The sequence below is a fragment of the Aptenodytes patagonicus genome, chromosome 6 (genome assembly GCF_965638725.1).
Source record: "Aptenodytes patagonicus chromosome 6, bAptPat1.pri.cur, whole genome shotgun sequence".
NCBI lineage: Eukaryota > Metazoa > Chordata > Aves > Sphenisciformes > Spheniscidae > Aptenodytes > Aptenodytes patagonicus.
In genome coordinates, this window is record NC_134954.1 from 6,662,629 (window position 1) to 6,676,452 (window position 13,824).

General features: G+C 37.2%; 2 protein-coding genes across 2 annotated transcripts in view; one reads left to right on the forward strand and one right to left on the reverse strand.

The window, feature by feature from the left end:
- ATR (ATR checkpoint kinase) overlaps positions 1 to 13,531 on the reverse strand; it is a 43,371-nt gene extending 29,840 nt beyond the window's left edge. The window contains exons 1-16 of the mRNA XM_076343281.1: positions 13,473 to 13,531; positions 12,520 to 12,611; positions 11,005 to 11,148; positions 9,531 to 10,420; positions 8,320 to 8,507; positions 6,853 to 7,047; positions 6,406 to 6,632; positions 5,432 to 5,584; positions 5,085 to 5,283; positions 4,215 to 4,474; positions 3,616 to 3,806; positions 3,407 to 3,507; positions 2,914 to 3,085; positions 2,059 to 2,226; positions 973 to 1,167; positions 427 to 612 (exon numbers count right to left, since the gene is read on the reverse strand). Of these exons, the coding sequence (XP_076199396.1) occupies positions 427 to 612; positions 973 to 1,167; positions 2,059 to 2,226; positions 2,914 to 3,085; positions 3,407 to 3,507; positions 3,616 to 3,806; positions 4,215 to 4,474; positions 5,085 to 5,283; positions 5,432 to 5,584; positions 6,406 to 6,632; positions 6,853 to 7,047; positions 8,320 to 8,507; positions 9,531 to 10,420; positions 11,005 to 11,148; positions 12,520 to 12,611; positions 13,473 to 13,531 (3,420 nt within the window). The remainder of the gene's footprint in view (positions 1 to 426; positions 613 to 972; positions 1,168 to 2,058; positions 2,227 to 2,913; positions 3,086 to 3,406; positions 3,508 to 3,615; positions 3,807 to 4,214; positions 4,475 to 5,084; positions 5,284 to 5,431; positions 5,585 to 6,405; positions 6,633 to 6,852; positions 7,048 to 8,319; positions 8,508 to 9,530; positions 10,421 to 11,004; positions 11,149 to 12,519; positions 12,612 to 13,472) is intronic.
- Positions 13,532 to 13,725: 194 nt separating this feature from the next.
- PLS1 (plastin 1) overlaps positions 13,726 to 13,824 on the forward strand; it is a 47,654-nt gene continuing 47,555 nt past the window's right edge. The window contains exon 1 of the mRNA XM_076340997.1: positions 13,726 to 13,790. The gene's annotated coding sequence lies outside the window, so the exon portion shown is untranslated. The remainder of the gene's footprint in view (positions 13,791 to 13,824) is intronic.

The following is a 13,824-nucleotide window of genomic DNA, read 5'->3' on the forward strand; positions in this document are numbered from 1 at the left end:
AAAAAAAAGCAAGTAATCTTGCTATTAATACATTCCTAAGCTTAAGAAATTAAAAAATAAGTATGAAATGCTAATTCGGAAAGACAAATGAGAAGAATCCCAAATATATATGCTGCTCCTTAAGAAATATCAGTGTTAATGAAAGACATCCCTATTAGGCTGTAGGGTTTTTTGTTCTGGTAAGATTTTAGGGTTTGTGTGTTGGGGGGGGGGGGGTGGTTTGTTTGTTTGGGGTTTTGTTTTGTTTTTTATGCATACTTGGTATGTATCTCCCTATTACAGGAACACTTAATATGAAATGCCAGCCTTTCCTCCACTTTTTGCCTCGAATAAGTGATGTTCAGAGAATGTCAAATTGTCTTCACTCTCAGACTGGACAAAAAAATTGTTGAACAAAACTGAACATGAATATTTTGGCATTCTTACCATTTGTTCAGGTGATGTTATTTCTCTAGGTCCCTGATAGGGATCATCATGAGATGCAAATGAAGCCAATATTGACAAACCATTGAAGACTTGTTGATAGTGTTCTCCTATACGCAGCAGTAATTCATTATGCAGTCCTTGGTAGTCCTGTCTCAGCAAGCTGCCCAGTTCTATCTCAGTCTCATTCTATAATCAAATAGCAAATAGAAACCAAGGCTTCATTTCATCACAACGAAACTAGCACACTGAGAGACAGGAGGGCATTGGACTCTGGTTGATTTACCATAGTGATCAAAGAAAAAGCTTCCAATTGGCTCAATGTTAGATAAACCAAGTTTTTAAGAGTTTTTCAGTTTGCAAAATATCTTATAACAGTTCCTCAGAGCCAACGGAACAGATTATAAATACCAACAAGAACAAAACTTCTGCATATACAACTTCCCCACCTATACTTTGCAAGACCTTAACTTAAATAAAGCAGAAAGCTCACTGTTCATCAATTGTTGCTCCTAATCGACATGTATAATAGAGCAAATGCCAATTTACCTTGAGATAATGAAGCGCCCGCTCAAGCTCATCCTTGGAGCAGGAACAGACCAAATGAGAGAAGATGTATTTGAAGTTATTGATTAAAATCTCTCTTCGGTTTACATTCAACTGTTTTGCTATAGTTCGAATAAGTGCGGAGGCTGCAGGACTAGCCTTGGCTGCAAGGTCAGGAAGCAAAACTTGTAGGGTCCGCTGGTAAATTAAGAACAACACTTAATGGAAGAAACAAACAAACAAAAAAAAAACCCTCCAAAAACCGAGGGTTCGGCTTTGTTCCATTTGTGTTAGTACAACACCACACATCTCTGGTCATACATATGACCATAGGTATGAATAAAGAACTTTAATGAGATGGAAATACCTAGTAAAAACGCAGATAAAATAAAAATACTACTTAAGGAGGTGTTTCGTCTAATCAATACTGAGAAACACGTAAACAGAAAGTGAGCTACCATTTTCTTTGTCCATCCAGATATTCCACAAAAGGAAATCTTAAAAGGAAAAAACAACCAACCCAGACAAAAAACATAATAAAAACCAACACACACACACACCCCAACACTCCCTCAACCCACCAGTTAACTAGAACACTGCTTACTTAACAGTTGTGCATTTCCCATCTAACAACAAGCAAAATACAAGTATCAATATGAAGCTACTTAGGCTTTAAGTAAAACAGATATCTAACCAGATCAAGAAGAGATCTATCCACAGGACAATAGCTTTCTTCATTTGAAACAAGAAAGCAGACACTGCAAAAATCACGCCTTACAAAGAATCCCTCCAAGTGCACTAAATCATTAATATAGGTATACTCAGTGAGTACTCTAGACCTTAGTTAGTTCATCATCTGTCATACTTGAATTAGCATTGTAGCCATCACTGTAACTTCTTGATAAAACCGTTCCTCTGTATTTGAGCTCCCAGTTGCAGCAATCCCAAACTATTCTATATTATAACAAACAACAGCAACTAAAGAAAAAAAAATTCAAATCTGCGACACTGACAGAAAATTGTGGACTAAAATCAAAATCCACAAGCACACACACAAAAATCAAAAGTAAAAAGGACTGACCAACTTACTGAGAGAAAGCGATTTAGATCTGGAAAATCAAATACATTGGCGATCTCAGATAACATGTCCAGAGCCATTTCTCTCTGGTGAGCAGCTGTTTGTTTCTGTAGCTCATTACCCTGGCATGGAGCACTCAATACTGCCATCTGGCTGGAGTGCAGGGATTCCACTAGAAACTAAGCATGAAGAAATATATATATTTAGCATTATTTTCCCCTTTTTCGCTCCCTAAAAACAAAACACAAGAGTTTCGCTCCTCTTTCTATGCATCTGTTTTTCTTTCTTATTTATTGCACATAGATCTATGGTTATTACTTTGCGATAGAACTGAATTATCATCCACTTAATAATTGCATTTAATTTTGCAAGCCTGGATTCAGACATTGCATTATTAAAAAAAAAATTCAAAATTAGAAAAAAGTCTGCTTTTGATAATTTTCTTTTAAAGAGAACGTCTGTCTTTAGATAATGGGTATAACAAAAGAACAAATCAATCATGTCAGTATTATGCCTGTAAAACATTGACTTCAATTCCAATTTTAAATCATAGCCTCTTGTGGCAATGGTACCACAGAATGCAAGAAACTATATAGTTCCTCTGTTTCAGAATGACAGAATCTAGGGAATAAAAAAGAAAAGCAATACTGTTGAGGGGAGAAGACCATGACAAAGTCAAAGATTTCCCACTCCTTCCTGTATGTTTGCAGGGTTTTTTTTGTTTTGTTTTTTAAATCATCTCTTTCTTGTCCTACGAGATTTCACCTTGTAAAATACTGTAATTTTTACCTTTAATACCATTTTCAAAATACACAAAAAGAACCTAAACATATGCCTTTCTAAACCACCAACACTTTTCTTTTTACCTGACAGATAGGCTTCTTGTACTGACTGAAAAAAGCTTGCAGTTTTATGGACTTAGCTGCTGCCAGGGATCGAATTTCTGTGTATGCTGCTCCAGCCACAGAAGCTGACTTGGACAACAAACAGTGTAACAAATGCAGGAGGGCAAATGGTACCAAATCTCCTTTTGATGCCCTTACAAAGTAAGCAGAAGAAAAAGAATTAAAAAGGAAAAAAGAATCATTGCATTAATAAAATTACTTAAGAATATAAAATTACCATAATGCAAAATGACTCATCATTGTATTTGCATAGCTTATCTGTACTTCCTATGACAGGGCAGAAGAAAATGAAGAATATTCCGTATGAATCAACAGCTTAGTACAGTTGCAAAGGACTGGACAAAGGCTGACCTTGAAATAAGTAATTGAATCTCACATTTACACTTGAACAAAAAGTTACTTTGCATCACAAACTGATAGTACTTTGCAATTTTCAAGATACTATCAAAAATACCTTCCAATATCTCCTGTTGTGAGAATCAAGGTATCTTTAAGCTCATTATTTCTTGATATTTTGGCATTTGTATAGGCTTCTTTCATCCTTGAAACAAACAGCTGGAACACATGAAAAAAAAACAAAAAATAATTTTAGAGCGTTTGACATTAGTGAAACAAAAAACATAGTAAGTTAGGAAAAACAACCAAAAATAAATATGAATTCACCTCTTTTATGAATCCTTCTTCAGAATCTAAGGATTCTAGTATGTTCTTTATGCAGTCACTGAAAGCCACTCTTACATCTTTATCTGGATCTTCCATTAGATTTAATAAAGACCCAACAAGAATCTTCACACTGGACTCATCAGTGTTAAAATCCAGATGTTTGCAAAGATGAGGTATATTTTCTATAAATGCTGGGTGGCATGGGTTGGAGGAAGAAAGAAAAAAATATTTTTAATGCTTTTTAAAAAAATCTATTGAAGTGCACTAAGCAGTGATGCAAGTAAGCCATAAAGCACACTGTATTTTTTTTATCAAAAGAGTAAATATTGTCAAACCAGACAAGCTATTTAAAATTCAGATTTTATCAAATATTACATTTCTAGATATAGCCATAGACCAAAATTAAGCCAAGGTAGTTTAAAAAGAATATCAATGACAACATCAAACATTAGCAGTGATATCAACTGAAATACATTTCAAGCACCATTATAGCTATTAAAAAAGCAATATAGAAAAAAAGGAATGGAGAAAGGTACAGAAGCAGTGACTTAATACTTCATACAGAAGTACAAGATGTTAATAAAGGTAAAGTCACATACCTAGCTTTACTGAACTGGATACTTTGTTCTCGAGGAGAATAAGAAATGGCTTGAAAATGCAGGCTTGCACAGAACAAGTTTTTTCATGAGCAGAAGTCACAGTAAGGCTGCTACATAAAATATCGTAAGTAACATGCCTAATAGCAGAGTCTGCTAAGGAAGGTCGTACACTGAATGTACCAGAAAGACAGCAAGATAATTTCCCAACTATAGCAGCACAAGCCTCCTTGACTAGCTCAGACTCATCTTTGATTTGACTTCTGAAATGGAAACAAAAATGAAACCACTTTAATAGATCATTTACCTAGAAATTTGTATTTCTACATTGTCTGAATTCTCTAACTATACTGAAACTATTAGGACAATTTAAGGATCTGTCTCACTAAATTATCTTTTTCCTTTTCAGATTACCCTCAAATTCTATTAAATGTTTGAAGTAGCACTGCGCACGGTGAGTCTGGCATGTTATAAGGAAACTGAAGACTAGACACAATAGGACAGAAGACACCAAGACATATATACAAAAGGCAGAGAAATTGGAAAGATTTTAAGAGACATATGGACAAATATCACGTATATTTAACTGACAAAGATATCTCTTTTCCCCTCCTTAGTTTAAATTTATTAATTAGAAATGGGGTCTTCAACTAGTGAAGTAACTTGTATACTGACATGGTAAGTGAACACTATTCTATCATACAGACATCGTCACTTACACTTATGCTGTTGATAACTTACAATTTCTGAAATTGAGATCTAGCAAATTCTGGATGAAATAGAAATAAATATTTATTTTGGTGTTTATACTACATTTCTTATTTGTCCGTTTTTCTTCTTGTGGGAAGACAGAAAAGCAGCATTAGTACATACAAAAGAGCTTTGGGAATCATACTGCAGGACTGCACACTTGGTGGATGAAGCAGGAGAGAGAATCCTTTAACACAAGTAGCCCGAATTACTTCATGGGGACTTTGTAGTGCCCAACGATAAATGGATTTTCTCCAATCCAGACGAATGTTTCTTGGGAAGAGAGACAGAAGGAACACACAGTGTGACTGAGTTTGGGGTGCTAAAAAGAAAAAACAAAATAAAGCAGGTAATTACTTGTTTTAAACTTTGAATATCATCAATCATCATAAGAGGGCAAAGAAAACAATTTTACTTTAGAACAATCGTTCCAGAGAAATACTAGGTTTTGTATACTTTAACATACTTACAGAAACTCTGTGCAGTTTTTTGACTCAAAACTAGAGGATCAAACCCAAAAGCAGATGACTTAAAAGAAGAATCATCAGGATGGCTGTAAATCCAGGGCAGAGACAGCAATCCACATAAGTTATCAAGAATCTGATCACTCAGTGGAATTTTCACTAGGGGGAAAAACAAAACAAAACAACAAAAAACCTGATACTTTTACAGCTCTGTATAGTTTATAAACAGATGCACATTTTATGTTAATTTGCTACAAAATGTTCTTTTTTCTATCCACTATTCTCACATGTTGATATCCTACATTTTAGACATATAATGATAAATGATGTAGTGCTACATCAAAATAATCTAAAAATTTCATTAAACAGTTGACAGCATGTAATACATGAGCAGCAGAATGAATACAACTTTGATATCTCTGGATTTGTACGAAGACTCTCGGGTGGACTTTGGGATGGCTAGTAAGCTGAACCCATGATAACACTTTAGTCTTAGTAGAGTCTGTCCTCCATCCTACTAGCTACTTTTAAAAAAACATGCAAGTACTTAATATTTTTGGTACACTTCCTGCATGCCACATTTGCTGAAGCTGGTCAGAAGCTTTGCAATCTTTGAGTGAAACAGAGATAGTAAGGCATGCTGCCCCTGTGTGTTTTAAAAAGAAAACTGCTAAAAGTTCGTTTCTTTCTTACGCTTTCTTACGCTTACATTATCCCCATGTAGTCTCTTGTTCAGATAAAAATCAATAGAAGTACAGACAAAGACTAGTAAACCATGTTCAAAAAGGAATGCAAAGGAAGCTCTCTAAACAGAGAAGAATGCTTTTTTTTTTTATTATTTAACCTTTTTTGTACAGGAATTGGAGTTCTAGCACAAGATCTATAATTTCAGTACCTCTACCACAACAGACCAATTTAGTCAGATGCATTCCTAATTTACAAATCCAATAAAAGATATGCTAGTTTAAAGGATTTCTCACCTTGTGCATACAGTAAAGCATCAAAGATTTTCACTATTCTGTCAATCACTTGTTCTAGGTTAACAATCTGCGTAGCAGCCTCTAACAAGTTTCTGCAGACTTTCACTACTCTTGTGATAAAATCAGAGGAAATCCATGTGAACTGTATATTCACCACTGAATCTGAGGAGCTCGGAGTATTCTTGCATGTGTCAGAGTTACACGGATGAGTTACTTTATGATCTATACTGTTAAAATAGAAATCATATGATCAATGCAACAGACTATAAATGTTTAATATTGTATTGCTTGTAAGCAAAGTTACTATGAAAAGGTACTTCTTCAAAACATACAGGACTTACCCAATACTTGTCCTGATACACGGACAAGCATTAAAGTAATCCACACAAATCATAATAACAGTTAGAAGAAACTATTGGTCTCATGGTTTCACCTTTGTACCTTTACCTGGTAGAATTCGTTGAGGGAGAACAATGAACTATGCACAAAGCAGCTAGTCGCAGAATTACAGCAATCCCTTCTACAGTCTGAAGAATATCCGCTGTCAGAATTTCTTTCTCAAGCAGAAATATTAAGGACGCAGCTTTCTTTGCGATGGCATTCCATAGAGTGCTCTTCAATTTCATGTCTACAGGACTAAGTCTGTAATTTGACCATATTAATTATTTTCCAACACACACTTTTTTTTCCAGAAAAGATAAATCATCATAACAAAAACAGAGCTAATCCCTGTTGGATACAGGATTAGGAAGATACCAAATGAAGCTTTAGCTTAAATGTGTTCTTTGGGAGAACAAGATACTATCTCTGAAGTTAAGTATAATGCAAATTGGACTTATCTGAAAGGCTATAAAGGTATAACTCTACAATCCTTGGAAGGTCATGGTGACCAGGGTGGTTCCTGATGACTATAACAAGGCAAACATTACACCCACCTTCAAGGAAGGCAAAAAAGAGGATTCAAGGAACTATAGGCCTGCCAGCCTAACCTCAGTCCCTGGGAAGGTTATCGAAGAGTCTTCCTTAAACTCATTTCTAGCCACATAAGGGACAAGAAGGTGACTGGGAACAGCCAGCACATATTTATCAAGGGCAAACCATGCCAGACTAACTTGATTCCTTTCTACCATGAGACAGGTAGCTCTGTGGATAAAAGGAGAGCTGCTTATTCGAAGGACCTCAACTGGCTTGAAAACTAGGCTGACAAGAACCTCATGAAGGTCAACAGAGGCATATGAAAAGCCCTGCAACTGGCACAAAAACCCCATACAACGGAACAGGCTGAAGGCTGACTGGCTAGCAAGCAACTTTGGAGAAAATGACCCGACGGACTTGTGGAAAAGTTGGATATAAGAGCAGTGTGACCTTGTTGCAGAGAAGGTCAGCTACATACTGGGCTGTATTATCAAGAGTGAAGGCTGATCATAAGCCCACACCTGGAGTACAGCATGCTGGAGCCAGTTTTGAGTGCCCAAATCCAAGAAAGAGATCAACATGCTGGAGCAAGTCCAAGATAACCAGGTTGCTGAAGCACAGCACAAACAGGCTGAGAGAACCGGCTTTGTTCATCTGAGAACAACCTGACTTAACTAGACCTGCTTTAACCACATCCAGTGCAACAGCATAGCCACATATATGATTCTGTCATTCTGTATGTATTCTCACAGCTTCTCTGTTTTCGGTGTGTAAAAATGAAAATAATTTGCATCGAACATATTAAAAATATAGTCTCTTTAACTAAAGTTTGGCTTAAAAATCATCTGTAGATTCTGATCCTTCAAAATATCATTTAGATCTTTTCCCAGAAGATCTTTCGATGTGGCTGTTATGAAGAAACTGCCTCAAAAAAGTTGTCGTTTGTTATTATTCACTAGCCAAATTACTATAAAAGTAGTTATTGAATAAGTGTCATACATTACTGGTGTAGTTGATTTCTTTGGATGCTTTGTTGGTAGGCTTAGTCGTCGTCTTTTCTCTGGAACTTCATCACTGCTGCTGCTCCACCCATCAGTATCAGAAGTATCTAGCTGGTTCTGATGAAGCTCCTGAAAGATTTCTTCCGTTTGTGTTTTTAATGCGGTATAAAGTGGACTCACCAGATACTGGGATGGACAAACAACAGAGGTACCATGATGTATGCTATGCCTTACTTCTCAAAGACATGATATTATTGTTTCTGACTTAAAATATAGAATTTCAAAATATTATGGTACAAAGTTCTTAAAAACTTTTCTGTTCAAAAATCTAAATTACAAGATGAAAACTCTCCTAAGCAATGAAATTTCCTGTGTTCCTACCAGAGAGAATGCAGCTTGTACAGCTGTTTCCCAGTTCTTGCCATAATACCTCGCCACCAAAGCCATCAAGACAGACACATTAAGTTTAAGAGACAATAGATATGATATGCATGTGGGTGTATGGGGTAGAGGGAACACTCAGCATATCAACATCTCATTATTAACACCTCATTATGGTTTTAAACTAAAAGAGGGTAGATTCAGATTGGACATAAGGAAGAAATTGTTTACGCTGAGGGTGGTGAAGCACTGGCACAGGTTGCCCAGAGAGGTGGTGGATGCCCCATCCCTGGAAACATTCCAGGTCAGCTTGGACAGGGCTCTGAGCAACCTGATCTAGTTGAAGATGTCCCTGCTCATTGCAGGGGGGTTGGACTAGATGACCTTTAAAGGTCCCTTCCAACCCAAACTATTCTATGATTCTAATTTAATTCAAACCTTTCTGTCTGCCTGTCCCCAACAAATATGACTAAAAGCACACGGTTAAAAAGTAAGAGCAGCTCAGATGAAGGGAAATTACTTGTAAAGCTGCCCTTATATGAGCATACTCTGTGCCTTACCCCAATTTTATACTATGATTACAGACAGACCCTTGTGCCTGCATAGCTTCTCAATAGTTTAATACATCTGAAAAACATAAGGTCCAGCTACATCCAACTAATTAAAGAACTCTGACCTGTACAAATATGGGAAACAGCTGAGAAACAAGAAGTATCAATCTAATTATGCAACTAAAAATAGTATTTCCTAGATTTTCTTCTTTGCACAGATGTAGGGTTTGTACATTATCTATTCACATGATAAATACAGTTTTTAAAATTAACCTACCTCTTGTTCTTCCTGAGTTCCAAGCACATTCACAAAAATTCTGCATATGGTATTGATATGGACTTTTCTTACTTGTAAGGCAGATTCATAGCCAGTTGGAACAAACTCCAGAAAATATTGCAGTATATGGCAAAAAGCAGCTTTCAGCTTTTCAGACTGAAGACACCTGAACACATCACCTTCAAACAATGCACAGAGCTTCTCTAGTAGCATATTCAAATAGACAGGTTCAATATTTTTGTAAGAATCTGCTTCAAAAGGCAACAATGTCCTCACCAACATTAAGAGTGGTTCTCCAAAGAGTTTGGATTCTTCAGTATCCATTTCAAGTGCTGACTGTAGAATTCCAAAAAAGACTGTGAAGAAAACACTGGCCAGCTGTTCTGGATGTCCTCCTAAATGAATTAATTTTACTAAAAATTTCACTGCCAAAGCTTTAACTTTTGGACTGCCATACTCCAACAGGGAGCAGCCTATCCCCCAGAGAATAATATCTTGTCTTACAAAAAACACATCTGCAACAATGTCGGTCAGAATAGACATTAATATAACTTCCAAACATTCTATATTGGGCATACCCATCAGCTGTAATGGTGCCAATCTTAAATATCCCACACTGTCACTTGTATTGCTTGAAAATCTCTTTACAGTCACTGGCCAGACCGGTACATCTCCCCAGAGATGCTTTTGTGCATCTCTTTCATGCAGGAAGATTAAGTCTTGGAAAAGCTCTAGCAAGTCTTTTGTTAGTACTTCAAAAATGGAGCAACTCTTCATTTTAAACAGAAAAAGTAAAGAGCAGATGACATCACAGATGTTCTTGTGCAACGTGTTGCAGTTTGGAGTTGCAGCAATTCGGAGAAGCCTTGTTATGATCCAGTTACTAAATTCTAGGTCAATAAAAAAGAAACAGCAAACAGAAAATTGTTAGGATAAAAACCAAAACCTCGTATTATGAGCACCTCCTTGAGAGCAGGTTGCTCATCAGTAAAACAAAAGAAAACTCCTTGAGATAAATGCATGTAGGCTTAGAAAACAGAGAGCCTTCACTGGCAAATTTCTTCAGCAGATCTCATTGAAAAAGAGAAAAAGGGGAGATGGGGGGCACATGCAGGGTGTGGGGGGGAAGACAGACATTTTCCACTGGGTAGTTCCAGACATTTCCTCTGTCAAAAAAAACCCTCAGGCAATGAATATGTGTACAGGATCTCTCATCGACATGAACTGGGTAATATCACTAAGCAATGGTAATGAATAAGGTCGAACTCTGTCCTGATAAATTTCCATTACCACAAGTGCAAATCAATTCACAATATTAAAAGTCTATCGTATTATTCACTTACTTACAAATACATAACACTGAACTTATGAATCTGCCTTTTTCCCAGTTTTGTTCTTTTATATGATCCCATTGTCAGAAAATTTTAATCCTGAAAATATCAAGCTTCAGCATAACCATTTTCAATAAACTCACCAATGCAACTGCATTCGGTTTCCTCCTGATTTCCATCCACGTTTACAAACATAAGCGGGGAAGATTTCATGATATGTTGAATAAAGTCAAGCAACATTACAGAACTTGGCTGTGAATCTGGTTTCTTAATGAGTTCCAAAGCAACTTTAAAAAAAAAAAAAAAAAGACATTTCTAAATTAGCATTGCAATAAACCAACTTCACAAATTTTGTTCACACCTAAAGAGAAAGAAAAAATTTATTATATAAAATACAATGATATGGTATTAAACCTGTATAATTATCAGTTGGGAGTGTGCTTTATTAATCCATTATAATGATTTTGTGCATATTGTAAACCCACTATGTGACGCCAAACTGTATGAAGAAAAATATAAATTACTCAGCTTAAATATTATTCATTAACCCTACATGCATTAACATTTAGTTAGTATTATAGCCAACTGTTTGATAAGTGAAGAATAGCAAATAGTTAACATTTTAATTTTTAATCACACAATTTTCCCTAGATTTATGATCTTGGTAGAAAAAAACTCTAAGAATTGTTCTAAATCTCCAAGAAATAGAAGTTTTTAAATGGCAAGTTCAGCTTACTGAATCAGAAAGTTTAGCAAAATACTAAACATATCTAATGCTGCTGTATAGCTCCATTGAAACAGGTGTCTGAATCCCATCAGATTTATCCAAATTCCACATGGTTAGTTAGCATAAGAAGGAAACTATCTCAGATTTAGAGAGCAATTAACCAGAAAAGTTACACGGTAATGATAAAATACAACACTTATGTATTCAAAAGCAGCATCTAAAGCAGATTGGCTTTTTGTTTTCATTTTTATAGCCTTCCCTTTCAGGACTGTAAGAGAATTAACAAACACATCATCTGAAGAGTAACATGGGTATGATACTTAAATTGATCAATTCACTAGACAAAATATCAGTCTTACTGAGACAGCTACGTGAAATTATACCTTGGAAACAGTAAGTTACCCTTACTGTGATTCTCCTTGATGCAAATGTACAGGTTAACTACAAATGATAAATTTGTAGTATATGTATTTCATAATTACCAAAATGTTGTTCACGTACTGTAATCATTGGAACCTTGGCATGATTTAAGGAGTACTAAAATAAGGCTTTTTTAGAATTCTAAAATTAAAAATAAAGCTGCTTACAAAGCGTTTCAATTCTGAAAGACCCTGTGAGTATTAAGACTTGCAAGCTACATTACTCAATGAACAATCGCATTACATGATACTCCTGATTTTCAATGTTGCGAGCATTTATATTCATACAGCCCTGCACTGCATTCCCCCTCCTTTTTTTTTCCAACTTAAGTTACTTCACATCATAATACCAAATACTTCATCATGAAAATTATTAAAAAATAAGTCATAAATGGTATTGCATTCAACTACTACTCTTTGTTGAAATGAGAGTTGTAACTTTTTTTTTTGGCAGGAATTGCTTAAAGCATAAAGCAGATAATAATTTTAAAAGATAGGGATGTAATACTTACCAACATCTACATCTGTAAGAATTCTGTCAATGAACTGGCAGAGTATTTGTCTTGGTTTCTGCACAACTGTATTGTACTCTTCTGGACTAGCACTAAAATTAAAAGTACATTATTTTGACATTATCCATTATAGAACACAATGTTGAACACTGATTTTTTTTTTGTTTTGTTCTAGAAGTCTTCAAAAAGGAAATACAAATTGATTTCTTGTTTTAGTGACCAGCATATTGCCTGTTCCTCTTTCTCCTTATACTTCAGAAGTACAAAGTCTTATGAAGTGCTGAAGATCATTTAATTTTGTTATGCAATTATGCTTGATATATATTAAAGTCACATCTGACAAATGAAGAGATTTATCCACGTTACTGCCAAGCAACAAACCAGCTTTGGTGCAGAAAAACATAAAATTAAGAACCCATTTCAATTCTGGAATTAACCAAAATTATTCAACTGATTAGCTACCAATACCCTGGGTAAGAGGTATCAATAGAAACTGCCCAGGTGACCAAGATGGCAGCTAGCTCTTGTCAGGTCAAATCTTCAACTGACAATCGTACCTCCATGCCAACTAGCTGCCCACCACAAAACAAAGCTGCAGTCTTGATGCTGCCATTAAAACTTTAGAGCCAAACATTTCAAGGTCTTTTAATTCTCAGTGAAACCACACTACAAACACAATGGAAGTCCCCAGGACGCAGGATGCTATGCAGGCCAACACACCTCTCCCATCAGGTTCTACCAGCAGCACCCGTGAGGGAGGGAGCAACCCAGGCAGGTGGCGGGAGGAGAAGGCGACCAGGATGAGAGGAGGGCGCAGGCCCAGCCCCGGGAGATCTCACACAGCGGTGGGGAAGGAACCTACTTTTCCACCTCCCCACGCCACACGCTGATGCTGATCCCGGCCGCGCTTCCCCCACACACCCCCTACAAGGCGGGAGCTGGGTCCGTCCTACCTGGCCAGCTCCCGCAGCGCCGGGATCATGGAGGCCATCTCCAGGCCCTGCTCGGCCATTGCTCCCGCTTTGAAACAGGCCGCGCGCCGCCAAGGCGGGAACTGCGTGACGGCGTCCGGCAGGACCCAAAACTCCTCCGTCGTCGAACGGGCGGCTGCGCTCCCCCGCGCCCCCCCGCCGCGGCGCTGCTGAGGTTTAACCGCTTCGTCACCAGACGAGAGCGCGGTCACGGCGGCTCAGTGCCCGCTTTCCAATGGCCTCCCACGGGGACCTCGCTGCCCCAGCAGGGCTCTCCTCCGCGGTGCAGCGCACAGGCAGGTAACAACCGAGCAGGGGTCGAGCGCATCCCGCC